Source organism: Pan paniscus, chromosome 22 (assembly GCF_029289425.2).
Source record: "Pan paniscus chromosome 22, NHGRI_mPanPan1-v2.0_pri, whole genome shotgun sequence".
NCBI classification, from domain to species: Eukaryota; Metazoa; Chordata; class Mammalia; order Primates; family Hominidae; genus Pan; species Pan paniscus.
This window is the reverse complement of record NC_073271.2, coordinates 26640322-26656307: the sequence shown is the minus strand read 5'-3', so window position 1 is coordinate 26656307 and position 15986 is coordinate 26640322. Positions and strand designations below refer to the sequence as shown.

The following is a 15986-nucleotide window of genomic DNA, read 5'->3' as shown; positions in this document are numbered from 1 at the left end:
CTCAGAACCCTTAAATTACTAATATGTAGTTATTGATTCCATCTCTGTAGTGATGTTTCATTAAAGCTTTTAATGAAATCATAAGTTCACCCCTCTCCCCACTGATTAAAAATAAAGAACATTCCCAATTAGAAAATTAAATTTCCCATTTGGAGTGGGATTTTTTTTTCCCCCAGAGTTACTTCCTTGGACATCACTCTTTCAAGTGATTGAGGCAAGATATTCCAAAGAATATTTGGACTTTGCTTATTTGATAGAACTTAATTTTTCAAAAGAGTTATAGATTAAGAGTGCTAAACATTTCATGTGTTTGGAATACAAGTAATATTAATATTGACTCTTACAAATACACTTCAGGTTTCAGGTGATCCTTCTTTTCAGTGTTAAATGAGGGTAAATAGAAAAATTGTGGCACTAAAAGAATTCCAGTTTTGGTGCATTCTTAGCAGAGTTAGAGAAACTTTGTTAAAGAAAACGTTCTTCCTTAGGAAGTTAGAAGCTTAAAGAGTAGGAAAGAAGACATAAGCTCTTGCATTTGGATGAAGGCTTACTAATCTAGCAATGTGTATTAGTCCATTCTCATGCTGTCAATAAAGACATACCCAAGACTGTGTAATTTACGAAGGAAAGAGGTTTAATGGATTCACAGTTCCACATGGCTGGGGAGACCTCAAAATCATGGCGGAAGATGAAGGAAGAGCAAACGGATGTCTTACATGGCGGCAGGCAAGAGAGCTTGTGCAGGGGAACTTCCTTTCATAAAACCATCAGATCTCGTGAGACTTATTCACTACCACGTGAACAGCATGGGAAAGGCCCACCCCCATGATTCAATTACCTCCTACTTGGTCTCTGCCAGGAAACATGGGAATTATGGGAGCTACAATTCAAAATAAGATTTGGGTGGAGACACAGCCAAACCATATCAAAACGTCAGAGAAAGAAAGTTTGACTTTTCCAAAGCAGAGCATTAGTGAACTTCTAGATGAAAAGCAGAAACCCCTGTGATATGATTTGGCTGTGTCCCCACCCAAATCTCATCTTGAAATCCCATGTGTTGTGGGAGGGACCTGGTGGGAGGCAATTGAATCATGGGGGCAGGTCTTTCCTGAGCTGTTCTTGTGTTAGTGAATAAGTCTCAGGAGATCTGAACATTTTAAAAAGGGGAATTTCCCTGCACAAGCTTTCTTTTCTGATCTGCTGCCATGTGAGATGTGCCTTTTACCTTCTGCCATGTTTTTGAGACCTCCCCAGCCATGTAGAACTGTTAAGTCCATTAAACCTCTTTCTTTTGTAAATTGCCCAGCCTTGGGTATGTGTTTATTGGCAGCATGAAAACCAATTAATACACCCTACCTCTCAGAGTGCCAAATACATTGTCATGGTGATGTAGAATTGTGAACAGGTGTCCCTCTTTATCTGCAGTTTTGCCTTCTTTGGTTTCAGTTACTTGACATCAACTATAGCTGAAAATATTAAATGGGAAATCACAGAAATAAACAATTCATAAGTTTTAAATTGCCTGCCAATCTAAGTAGCATGATGAAATCTTGTGCAGTCCTGCTCCATCCAGCCTAGGACAAGAATCCTCTGTCCAGGGGATCCAGGCTGTAGACACTCCCTGCCTGTTAGTTACTCAAGAGCTCTTTCAATGAAGAGACCAACTGTGGGCGTATCACAGTGCTTGCATTCAAGTGACTCTTACTTTACTTCATAATATCCCCAAAGTGCAAGAATCCTGATGCTGGCATATTGCTACAATTGTTCTATTTTATTATTAGTTATTGTTGTTAATCTCTCACTATGCCTAATTTATCAATTAAACTTTATCATAAGTTTGCATGTATAGGAAAAGAAACATAGGGTATATAGATTTCAGTATTATCTGTGATTTCAGGCATCCACTGGGGATCTTGGAACATATACCCTGTGGATAAGAGGGAGGGGAATTCTCTATATAATCAAATCAAATAAATCACATTCATTCACTCAGAAAGACATATCGAATACATACTTTAGGTTGTAGGCAGTCTGTGCATAAATGAGAAATCCAATACACACTCTACTAGATCTACTTATCTGGTGTTTAGAGAGAAGTAGTAGATGCTGACATGTCTCAAATACCCACAACAAAACATGATATAATCAATGAAGAAAGGTAGAGAAGACGAATGAGTTTGAAATGGATGTTAAATTGACACTAAGGAATTTTTTTCTAAAAGTAAAATCACAATACCATTTGTGCTGTGAGCACAAAATATACCAGTACGTAAATTCAGAGTTACCACAGCTTGCTATTCTAGCCATCTGCTTTTTCATACATGCTTAAGATATTCCATCAGAGAAAAAATTTCAAAATAACATTTTAAAGCATGGTATCATGCGCCCCTCAAAGACATGAAAAATACAACATCTGAACTCACAATGAGTATGTTATAAATAGTAATAAAATTTAAGAGCACTACTTGGGAAGTATTAATTGTTCTGCCAAAGCAAGCCAAGGGTTTAATAGACATGAGGCCCCCTCCTTACATAAGGAGAAACAAATCACTGAGATTGTTTCATGTGTACTCTTTGGTAAAAATGTTATATAGAGAGTATCTAAGACTTGTCACACTATCACTAAAGATGTTTAAGTATCTTTTAATATCAGACTTCAACTCTAAACAATGGGCTATTCTGGCATCGATGTTGGAGGCTGGGGTCTGGCTTTGGTGACTTTGATGCCCAGTGCTATTGCAATGTCTGTGGATGTGGCAGATTCTGCAGAGCAGGATATGGATATGACTCTGGGTATGATGGTTATGGATACAATGCTGCCACCCAGATTGTTATGGAAGATACTGGGCCTCTGCTTTCTACTCAGAGTTGGTACCTAAGATTCTTGGGAAAATGATCCAATAACAAAATACAACTCTTCAAATGTTGTGTCATTTCAAATATATCCCCCGCTCATAGCAGGCAGGGAAGATGAATTACTGGCTTTACAAGCTTGTTCGCATAAGATTCAAGAGCTGTCTGTGTATATCCAGCTGTTCAATAGCAATTTGTATTTACTCTATAAATACTGGATATTTTCCTACAACAGTTATTTCTCCTTTCATTCTCAAAGGTACTAATTTTTCATCTGGATTTTCTGTGGTGTATTTTATATTGGGAAATGCCTCTATAATCATTTTACAATAGATGTGTTTAATGTGACATTGCAATATAGTCTTAATAAGTTTCTCCTATTTTATGATATTTGAAATGAAGGCAACTGTTTTTCTTCTCGAGGATACCATTTATTCCTATTGTTAAATGAACAAAAAACAAATATCACAGATTGAGTTTGAAGGAGAGACATAACTGGTCTCTCCCAGTTGCTAGTCTCCTTCTCCCGGATTTCCAGTCCCAAGGAGGCTTATCAATCTTCACTGAAGGTACTTATTTGACAATAAATATGACTTAAATGACTTTGAGTTCTTAATCAAAATTTATGTTGGTGTGAACTCTAATTTATGGCAATAATATTTAGGTGCTAAAGTCCCTGGATTGGAATAATAAATAGTCTTGATCACAACTTTATTTGGTCACTTGGCCTCTGGTTACATCCATTATTCTGAATGACTTAAGGGAAATTTATATCAAGGAGCTATGTGAAGCTTCATATTATATCACAAAACCAGAGTCTACTAACCCTATCACACATTCCCTACTATTGATTCTGTTTTGACTAGCTGCCTTGTGAGTCATTCGTAGGGTGAGGATAATGTAATCTGCTCATTAGCCAGCACTTTTGGGGACTGCTTTCCTTTTCCATGGACTCTTGTTATTTTTCACTGTTTTATTGCTTTAAATGAAGCATGTTAACAGAATGTATTGAAGTACTATGCTATGTATCAAAACCTTGGATTTACTCTTTTGGAAATCTAACAGAAAGTCATAATTTCAATTCAGGCATTACCATGGTAAATGAGTTGATAATTGCACTAATGCATGTTAGAAACATTTTGAAATTAACCTGTTGGGAAATTTTATATAAATCACGATTAATCTAAATCATAGCTTATTAATTAGAAAAAATATACCTTGTTTTTCATTTTAGCACTTCTAATGGGTGAGTAGTGTTATCCAACTGTGGTTCTTTTTTTGTTATTGTGTGTGTGTGACAGAGTCTTACACTGTTGCCCAGGCTGGAGTGCACTGTTGCGTTCTCAGCTCACTGCAACCTCCGCGTCCCGGGTTCAACCAATTCTCCTGCCTCCCAAGTAGCTGGGATTACAGGTGCACGCCACCATGCCTGGCTAATTTTTTTTTTTTTTTTTTTTGGTAGAGACAGGGTTTTACCACGTTGGCCAAGCTGGTCTTGAACTCCTGACCATCTGACCTTCCCACCTTGGCCTCCCAAATCACTGGGATCACAGGCGTGAGCCACCGTGCTTGGAATTAAAAATGTGGTTTTAATTCACATTTTCCTGATAATTCTGATACCTAATGATGTTAACACTTTTTATTTATTGGATATTTGCACATCTTGCTTTCAATGAGCCCAAATCATTGGGATGCTTTTCTATTGACATTTAGGTTGTAGCTGATCTTTACAGGTGATATTTGTATCTATATCTATATCAATGTATATATTCTTAGTTTTTGATTCTCCTAATCTGTTTACTGTTAATAAAATTAATTTCACTATGTTTTATTTCATAGCCAGTGCCTTCACTGTCCTATAAAATTCTAGAAGCTTTAGTAGTTTAGCTATCATGCTTAGATCTATAAAACATTTTAAATTAATTTCTGTGTATAGTATTAAGTAGTTATTAAGGCTATTTATTTCCTTGTTCCATGTTAATATTTCATTGTTTCAGCACCATTTGATGAAGTCTTTTTTTTTGCTTTAGAGTCTTTGTAGAAAAAAAGTCTATTTCTAGACTCTAATTTTTCCCATCGATCTATTTGTGTATCCTCACATCAATACTGCACTCTCTTGATAATTCTAGTATAATCAGTCTTGACATCAGTTAATATAAGTTGTCAAACTTTGTTATTTTTTAAAGGTTGCATTGTGTATTCTATGTCCTTTGGATTTCTTTATACGTTTTAGAATATTTTGTAAATATACAGGCAGTTCGATTATGATTTTGCTAAATATATAATTTGGGAATATTTAGTCTGTTGTCAATACGTAGACATAATATACCCTCATTTTAACAGTTCTTATGAATTTCTTCAAGCATTAATTTGTAATTATCAAGGAATATGTCTTTGTTACTTTTACCTGTATTTTATGTTGTCTGAAACTATTGCTAATATTTTTGCATTTTATTTTCCAATTTTTCATTTATTATTGCATCTTGAATTTGTAGATTGAGGAAAAAACTGTGTAAAATACTATTATTTCTTTTAAAACAGTTGCTAGAATTCACCATGTTGACCTGCAGTTTTCTTTGTTAGAAGTCTGCCTTTCTTTTTTTTTTTATTTTTATTTTTTGAGATGGTATCTCACTCGCTCTGTCACCCAGGCTGGAGCTCAGTAGCCTGATCATGGCTCACTGAAACCTCTGCCTCCCAGGGGCATTATTTCCCATTCTTCTACCTCAGCCTCCCGCATAGCTGGGTTTACATATGTGTGCCACCACACTCAGCTAATTTTTGTATGTTTTAGTAGAGACAGGTTTCACCATGTTGGTCAGGCTGGTCTCAAACTCTGGACCTCAAGTGATCCACCTGCCTTGGCCTCCCAAAGTGCTGTGATTACAGAGGCGAGCCACCATACCTGGCCGGCCTTTCTTGTTTTTACATAAATTTAATTTTTTAAAGAGATGTAGTACTTTACAATTCTTTATTTCTACTTATGTTAGTTTTAGTTAACTTTTATTTTGAGGAATTTGTTGACTCCTTCCATGCAGTTTGAGTGTATTTTGCTGCAGAAAGCAGTAGAAAACATTTAATTCCTATCTTATTTGGCATTAGTAAAGACTTTAGAAAATCAGGCTAGTTTATATTCTGTTGTATTAGTCTTGCCTGGGGTAGGGCCAGCACTAATGTTTTGGTTGACTTGGAATTGTGCTTGTAACTAGAATTTTGATATATCTCAATAGAATCCAAAATTGAGATAATAGAATAAAGTCAGAACATGAAATGTTTTGTGACTTTTTATATCACCCTAATTATCTCAATGCTGCGTGGTGATCTCTTCCCGGGAAAACTTCAAATACATCCCAAGTTATTATACAGTATGTTCTCAAAAATGAAATGTGGATACCAGGCTGTGGAATATCAAATGCCCATTGGTATCATGTGTAAACCCTTAACAAAGAAAAATATATATTTAATCTGGTATAAAAAACATGAGAGACACTTTTAACAAGATGGCTTCCATGTGGACTCAAACTGCACAGAAGTCAAGTAAAATTTGTTTGTATATTAATATTATAACTACCTGACATTTAAGTGATTACAGTTTTGAAAGAGGCATGGATTTAAGGTAAAATTAGGGCCCTGCTTATCTCATATGATAAGGTGTAGTCATGAACATGAGAAATTACAGAAAGCATATGCAGGAAAGAAGTATCACCTTGATGACGATGTCATACAGCTGCTCAACTGGATTATAGAGATGCTCGGAAGCCTACATTAGGTGGAGATTATGTGTGTCCTGATGTAAGAATAGTCTTTGAAATTGCAAATAACATTTCTCATTATAGACACAATTTAATCAGGGAAATCATAATTGAACTAGAAATTAATTTAAAAGTTATATTGCAATGGAAAGTAATTCCATGCATGCTAAACAAAACAGAGAGCCAGTAATATGTGTTTCATGTAATTTCTCCTGAGTAATGAAAATGAGGTAAATCTGAATAATTTACCACATCCATAACATAGGATATAAAACCTCTGCAGAGGTGTGGAGATTCATACTTAGAAAGCACACCATCAATAGCAAACCAAGCCTTTAACTCCTAACCTCGTGAATTACTAAGGTAACTATTACAGAGGTCTGGGCTAAGGCTGTGGAGGCTTTGGTGGTCTGGGATGTGGCTATGGCTGTAGATGTGGTAGCACTGTAAACCAGGGTATAGCTGTGGCAATGGAGGCTATAGATACGGCTGCAGCCACTCATCCTGTTAGGGAAGACATGGATTCTTTAGCTTCTATTAAAATTCTTCCTTATCAATCTAATATCTGATTCCCTGAGGGAACTTGATAAGCCTGATTTCAATCATTGGACCTACCTTTCAAAATTATGCCAAGTCTATTTGTTTAAATTAATTAGCACCTAAGACTTTCAGTACATTTATAATTGTACAAGTTTGTCTCCATCTTTTCTCCTGGATTTCTTTAATGAAGTCTCTCGAGACACAGCAAATATAGCTTTTGTTTAATTCATTTGGCTCAATTATATATGTTACTAAGTATAAATACTACTCAACTTTCAATGTGAAAACTGAAACACTGTGTATTAAATATTTATTTCACACATTGATAGACATATGAAAAGGACAGTAACTTTAGACTGAGTTGAATGATGAGTCCTTGAATATATGTAATTCTTTTGGAGAGTGTCACTCTGTTGCCCAGGCTATAGAGTGCAGTGGTGCGATCTCAGCTCACTGCAGCCTCCGCCTTCAAAGTTCAAACAATTCTCATGCCTCAGCCTTCCTAGTAGCTGGGACTACAGGCATGTGCCACCACAGTTGGCTAATTTTTGTATTTTTGCTGTAGAGATGGGGTTTCACCATGTTAGCCAGGCTGGTCTTGAACTCCTGGCCTCAACTGATCCGCCCACTTCGGCCTCCAAAAGTGCTGGGATTAAAGGTGTGAGCCACCATGCCTGGCCAAATATAAGTGATTTTTATTTTGTAGCTTTTAATTAGATAATTTTTAGATTTAAACTCCACAACAATAAAAAATTCAACTCCAACATTTTGGAACTATATGTTTATGGTAATAAATAAAAGGGATTTACATGGTTTTAATTCTATACAATTATATTTATCAATGCAGTCCAAATATATAAGTAATCCATTTCTTCTTTCAAAATGTGTTGCTTATTCAGCCCTTTTGTGGTAAGAAAGGAAGAGTGATAGAACAAAATATTTCTCTAGGCTTCCAGGAAAGAAAATATATGTTTCATGGCTTTCTTGATTCTATATAATCTTCTTTGATCTATTCTCCATTGCCTGTCATTTAACTTAGAATTATCATGAAAATGGTTGTGTTATAAAGTTACTAAAAGTTTTTCAAATTAGGTGATTAAAATATATGTAGTATTAAAAATAATTGTTTTAATTAGTTTTTTTATGTCACAGTTCCTCTGTGGCATTCAATGATATGCTTTCTTTTTACAATCATCATCATCCTCATGACACTAAAGCTTTTTACAATTGCAAATGGAAAATAAACGGCTGGATATAATCAAGAAATGGGTCCCTCTGCACTTTGCAGCTTTAATTGATGACAGTCATCATTCATCCAAAAGACTTATTGTTTTGTTTTGTTTTGTTTTGGTAAAGTAGATTTTAAATCAATTACCATTCACCAGAAAGCAATTCTTTCTTTTTTTAAAAATTTTACTTTAAGTTCCAGGATATATGTGCAGAATGTGCAGGATTATAACATAGGTATACATACGCCATAGTGGTTTGTGGCACCTATCAACCTGTCATCTAGGTCTTAAATCCCACATGCATTAGGTATTTGTCCTAATGCTATCCCTCCCCTTTCCTCCCACCCCCTGACAGGCCCCCGTGTGTGTTGCTTCCCTCCCTGTGTCCATGTGTTCTCATTGTTCAACCCCCACTTGTGAGTGAGAACAATGCAGTGTTTGGTTTTCTGCTCCTGTGTTAGTTTGCTGAGAATAATGGCTTTTGGCTTCATCCATGTCGCTGGAAAGGACATGATCTCATTATTTTTTATGGCTGCATAGTATTCCATGGTTTATATGTACCACATTTTCTTCATCCAGTCTATCATTGATGGGCATTTGGATTGGTTCCAAGTCTTTGCTATTAAATAGTGCTGCAATAAACATACATGTGCATGTGTCTTTATAGTAGAATGATTTATAATCCTTTGGGTATATACCCAGTAATGGGGTTGCTGGATCAAATGGTATTACTGGTTCTAGATCCTTCAGGAATCACCACACTGTTCTCCACAATGGTTGAAATAATTTACACTCCCACCAACAGTGTAAAAGTGTTCCTATTTCTCCACACTCTCACCAGCATCTATTGTTTCCTGATTTGTTAATAATCTCCATTTTGACAGGTGTGAGGTGGTATCTCATAATGATTTTTATACGCATTTCCCTAATGATAAGTGATGATGAGCTTTTTTTCATATGTTTGTTGGCCGCATAAATGTCTTCTTTGGAGAATTGTCTGTTCATATCCTTTGCCCACTTTTTGATGGGGTTGTTTGTTTTTTTCTCGTAAATTTGTTTAAGTTACTTGTAGATTATGGATATTAGCCATTTGTCAGATAGGTAGATTGCAAAAAATTTCTCCCATTGCCTGTTCACTCTGATTCTAGTTTCTTTTGCTGTGAGGAAACTCTTTAGTTTAACTATACCCCGTTTGTCAAGTTTGGCTTTGGTTGCAATTGCTCTTAGTGTTTTAGTCATGAAGTTTTTGCCCATGCCTCTGTCCTGAATGGTATTGCCTAGGTTTCCTGCTAGGCAAATAACTTAGAAGCAAGAGCAAACCAATTCAAAAGCTACCAGAAGACAAGAAATAACTAAGATCAGAGCAGAACTGAAGGAGATAGAGACACAAAAATCCCACGAAAAAAATCAATGAATCCAGGAGCTGGTTTTCTGGAAAAAAAATTAACAAATTAGATATTCCACTAGCTATACTAATAAAGAAGAAAAGAGAGAAGAATCAAATCGACACAATAAAAAATGATAAAGGGGATATCACCACTGATCCCACATAAATACAAACTGCAATCAGAGAATACAATAAAAACCTCTACACAAATAAACTAAAAAATCTAGAAGAAATGGATATATTCCTATACACACACACGCTCTCAAAACTTAACCAGGAAGAAGTTAGATCCCTGAAAAGACCAATAACAACTTCTGAAATTGCGGCAGTAATTAATAGTCTACCAACCAAAAAAAGCCCAAAACCAGATGGATTCACAGCCAAATTCTACAAGAGGTACAGAGAGGGGCTGGTTCCATTCCTTCTGAAATTATTCCAAACAATAGAAAAAGAAAGACTCCTCCATAACTCATTTTATGAGGCCAGCAGCATCCCGATACCAAACCTGGCAGAGACATAACAAAAAAAAATTTCAGGCCAATATCCCTGATGAACATCGATGCAAAAATCCTCAATAAAATACTGGCAAACTGAATCTAGCAGCACATCAAAAAGCTTATCCACCATGATCAAGTCGGCTTCATCCATGGGATGCAAGGCTGGTTCACCATATGCAAATCAATAAACGTAATATGTCACATAAACAGAACCAATGACAAAAACAACATGATTATCTCAATAGATGCAGAAAAAGCCTTCGATAAAATTCAACATCCCTTCATGTTAAAAACTCTTAACAAACTAGGTATTGATGGAACATATCTCAAAATAATAAGAGCTATTTGTGAGATACCCATAGCCAATATCATACTGAACGGACAAAAGCTGGAAGAATTCCCTTTGAAAACCAGCACAAAACAAGGATGCCCTCTCTCACTGCTCCTATTTGACATAGTATTGGAAGTTCTGGCCAGGGCAATCAGGCAAGATAAAGAAATAAAGGCTACTTAAATAGGAATAGAGGAAGTCAAATTGTCTCTCTTTGCAAATGACATGATTCTGTATTTAGAAAACCCCATCGTCTCAGCCCCAAAACTCCTTAAGCTGATAAGCAACTTTAGCAAAGTCTCAAGATCGAAAATCATTGTGCAAAAATCACAAGCATTCCTATACACCAACAACAGACAAGCAGAGAGCCAAATCGTAAATGAAATCCCATTCACAACTGCTACAAAATGAAGAAAATAGCTAGGAATACAACTTACAAGGGACGTGAAGGACCTCTTCAAGGAAAACTACAAACCAGTACTCAAGGAAACAAGAGAGGACACAAAGAAATGGAAAAACATTCCATGCTCATGATAGGAAGTATCAATATCATGAAAATAGCCATACTGCCCAAAGTAACTTATAGATTCAATGCTATTCCCATCAAGCTACCATTGACTTTCTCAGCAGAATTGGAAAAAAACTACTTTAAACTTCATATGGAACCAGAAATGAGCCTGCATAGCCAAGACAATCCTAAGCAAAAAGAACAAAGCTGGAGACATCACGCTACCTGACTTTAAACTATACTACAAGGCTACAGCAACCAAAATAGCATGGTACTGGTACCAAAACAGATATACACACCAATGGAACAAAACCCAGACCTCAGAAATAACGCCACACATCTACAACCATCTGATCTTCAACAAACCTGACAAAAACAAGCAATGGGGAAAGGATTCCCTATTTAATAAATGATGCTTGGAAAACTGGCTAGCCATTTGCAGAAACTGAAACTGGACCCCTTCCTGGGGAAATTCAATAATATAAGGACAAAAGAAGTGAGAGCTGGACCAAACGTTAGATTATTACACATTGTACCGTGCTGCCCCCTATAGTACAGGTGAGGAAATGCCGAACAGTTAAGTGATGCCTAGAGTTAAAATCTAAGTGTCAGAATCAAGACCAGAAAGCAGTTCACCTGAACCTAATGCTCTAGTCCATCATTCTGAGTCTCTTTCACTGCATACTTCCAAATCTGAATGCCATCTGGAAAGTTCTTGTAATAATACTGTGGATGGTTTCAATTTTAGAGCAGAGTATATGGAGACTAATTTCATCTCTTAGATTAACTATGTTTTGTTGCTGTTGTTTTTAAAATTTTTCTTGTTAACTTTTATTTTGTTATATATAATACATTTCTGAATTGCTAACTTAGCTTTACTTGAAGGCAAAAACAGAACAAGTAAGCTCAATTCTCAAGATTATTTATTTTTATGAGAAATACTTGGGTTTGTTTATGCAATGTAAAGATGAAATATGAACAAACAACTCAGACAAATCTTGTTATTTCTCTCTGTAGATGCTGTACCTTCACAGGGGAGGGCAAGGTAGATAAAGTTTGGTAATTTCATTAAAGGAATTTTGACCCTATAACTGAATTTCAGATGAAACTGCTCTATTCTCATACAGGTAAATATCCTCCCAGCCTGAGTAAAAGTATTAAAAATTGCAATTAAAAGAAAGATCAATATAATTATAATGAGAAAAAGCACTTGTGGCATTGCTGGTATAATTCAATATTAACATATTTTTGTAACTTACATTTTTATATATTATTGGTTTGTGTCTGAGTTAAACGAAGTCTTTGGGATTTATAACACAAGCTTTCTTTCTTTCCAGGTAAAAGTTACTACTTATCCCAAGTAAGAACATATTTTCTTCTTCCTTATCCATTATCATAAAGTTATTAAGCATATATTCCAAAGTAAACTTCCTAAAAGTGAAAAGAAGGAGAAAATATAAAACATCATTGTTCTATCAACTTTGGGTTTAATCAACTTTGAGTCTAACAATCTCTTTCAGCATAAAACCAATATCACTACAAATGAGTATATGTCTTCATTTTACAATGGATGCTTTCATTTTACTATTTGTTCACTTCGAAAAAAGGACAAAATATTTGTTCTATATATTTTATATATAAAATATGTAGATTTATATTTTTATTTTAGTATTAATCATTTACTGCTTACGATCATTAATTGGTCTTGTGGAAAATTATCACAGTCTATTTCTTTAAAACATTCTAATTCTTATTTGGCTATTGAGGTTTTCCATTTATATCTTGTTTGGTTTTATATCTCAGATGTATGCATTGTTTATGCATCCCAAACAAAAATTAGCTATTAAACACTCTTACATTATCAGGCTGATTTATATGGACAAACTGTGATATCCTTAATATAGTTATTTGTGATTTTGAGTTATTTGTGATTTTATGGCTTCAAAAAGACTCACTGAGAACTCAGCTTATTGACTGTTTCAAGTACAGATGAGAAATAAGAATGAACCAATATTTGGATAAAAGAAATGTAGCAAATATTGGATTAAATCATACTCTATAAATGGAAAGACTTATTGAGCTATTTTTCTGTCTTAAAAAGGTAGCTCACTAAGGCGTAGTCAGGGTTGTGCACAGATTGTGGTTGCTGTGGTAGTTACTGTCAATTTACTTAGAATTTCTTCAGTAAACAATTTTTAATTCCCTAGTCTGTTGCTTAGAAGAACTGAAGCATTCCTTTTAGGAAATTTATGTTTGATAAAATACTTATAAATCTCACAAAAACTCACCAGCATGTTCAAAGTCATGTAAATTAAATGAATTTTTAGTTGTTGAAGCCAAGAGACAGGTGCTGCATGGAGATTAATCAAGAGTAGGCTCAATGTTGTATCTGTTTCACTAACTCACCAAAGTCAGCTGAGGAACTCTATGAAGCCCAGGGCAAATTTCTTTACATATGTTTCTCTATTCTGTGCCATTTCACCATGGTGCCTTTATTTTGAAAACTTTGAAGACAATTTCAATTTTAGGATACCTTTTAAATTTCAGAAAGCCATAGGAGTTGGAGTACATTTTTAAAAACCCATCCCCTCAAGTATTTATCTGTTGAGTTACAAACAGTCTAATTTTACTCAAGACATTTTAAAATGTACAATTAAGTTGTTATTGACTATAGTCACCCTATTGTGCTATCAAATAGTAGGTCTTATTCATTATTTCTAAGTATTTTTGCTGGGGTGGGGAGTTGAGGATGTTTAGTAAGTACAAAAAATAGAAAGCTTTAAAAATGATATTTTAATGAACTATTAACAGATCAGTAGGCAGTGGTTAGAAATTACCTCAGAATAAACGAGTACAGGATAGACATAGAAGAACATCAGGATCACGCCTGTAATCCTAGCACTTTTTGGGGCCGAGGCGGGCAGATCACGAGATCAGGAGATCAAGACCATTCTGGCTAACATGGTGAAACCCCGTCTGTACTAAAAATCCAAAAAATAAATAGCCAGCCGTGGTGGTGGGCGCCTGTAGTCCCAGCTACTGGGGAGGTTGAGGCAGGAGAATGGCGTGAACCCGGGAGGCGGAGCTTGTAGTAAGCCGAGATGGTGCCACTGCACTCCAGACTGGGCGACAGAGCGAGACTCCGTCTCAAAAAACAAACAAACAAAAAAATCAGGAAAGATGTTACAGTGAATACAAAGAGGAGATAGAAAAAAAAAAAGTGTTGAGATAAGTCGATGGAAGACAGACGGAATGTATGCAATAAACTTCTACCTGGCTGTTTCTATAGACATTGAGAATATGGGAAGAAGAATAAAAGCTGAAATGAGAAAGGAAATAGAGGTGGTCATATATACACTACTGAAAAAGGATAAAGAAAGAAAGTAATTGACTGGAATGTGCAAAACAGAGGCAGATGCAATCTGCAATTTTACCAGGACTTTGAATAAAACCAATTATAAAGGAGAGTTTTAGGACTTGAATGGAAAACTAAAGTGACACTCTGATAAGTCTGCGTAGGAGATGGATTTTGTGCCCTCAGTTTCTGAAATTAGTTCTTATGTATTTTGCAACCAAAAGGTTCTGAAGCTGGTATGCAAAGTCAAAAATAGTATAAAAGTTATTGTGAATAAAATGCTAAAAATCAGCATACACTCTCTTTTTTTGAGTCCTTTGGCGATTGTACACAGCGGGGCATTAAAATCATTTTGATTTCAAATGTTTTCCTGTATTGTGCATATAGGCACTTTCTGAAGACCTCACCTTGATAAATCAGTTTGCTTTTTAAAACTACAGATTTAACATCTGTAAATTGAAAAAACAGCTGTAAATTTAGTTGAATATGAAGTTATCAGTTTGGAAGATGACGGACAAAGGAAATTATTCATTATAAAACGAATACCATAAAGTGTAGATGATGTAATACACCTGGTAATAGGCAATTCTGTTGAGCATTTGGAATGTGCATATTTTGAACAGTAAGCCATTTCTTTTCATAAAAGCAAAGCAGTAAGTTCAATCGTGTCCTGAATAAGACATTAAGTAAGCTGAAATATTTTAATGAGAATGAGGGCCTCTCCCTACATCAGAAGACAATAGATAAATGAGTTGTAACATCAAACGTAATACAAATAACTATAGCAAAGGAGGGTATACAGATGACTCATCACACGCTCTGACCAGGGTATATAAGCCTCCTACACATGCTGGTGTTCACACTCAGGATCTTGCCTTGAGCAGCATACCAACTCACCACTCCTGACACCATGAACTACTACGGCAACTACTATGGAGGCCTGGGCTACGGCTACGGAGGCTTCGATGACCTGGGCTATGGCTATGGCTGTGGATGTGGCAGCTTCCGCAGACTGGGCTATGGCGGTGGCTACGGAGGCTACGGATACGGCTCTGGCTTCGGAGGCTATGGATACCGCAGCTGCCGCCCATCATGCTATGGAGGATATGGATTCTCTGGATTTTATTGAAATCCTTCCCTGACAACCTAACATGAGAGGACATAAGAAGATCACCCAAACCTGACTGCAATAACAAACAAACGAGGTCACCCTGGATCAAGCCAAGATCAAGAGCAGTTAGCATCTAAGAGGTTTAAGAATACCTATCATTCCATAATTCTTTGCTTTATGTCTCTGGATGTGTCTTACTTGTACCTTTATAACTGTGGGGTTTCTCTGTTCCTTTTAGAATAAATTATGCTAACTGAAAGCAAATACATGACTTTTGTTTTTTGCTTGACTCAAAATGGCAAAGTGGTTATTTGTAATTATATCCAGTGAAAAAAGAACAAACTACTATACATATAGAAGTATATTATATATAACAAAATAATTTTGTATATACATGCACCTATCTATATAGCTGTATGTATG

The 15986-nt window shown here is 35.8% G+C and overlaps 1 protein-coding gene across 1 annotated transcript; it reads left to right on the top strand.

Moving 5' to 3' along the window:
• The first annotated feature begins 13662 nt into the window (after window positions 1-13662).
• On the top strand, window positions 13663-15813 carry LOC100991714 (keratin-associated protein 19-5). The gene has a single exon (XM_034947961.3). It carries the CDS (start codon window positions 15363-15365, stop codon window positions 15579-15581), a length of 219 nt encoding a protein of 72 aa, XP_034803852.1. The 5' UTR covers window positions 13663-15362; the 3' UTR covers window positions 15582-15813.
• Window positions 15814-15986: the final 173 nt, after the last annotated feature.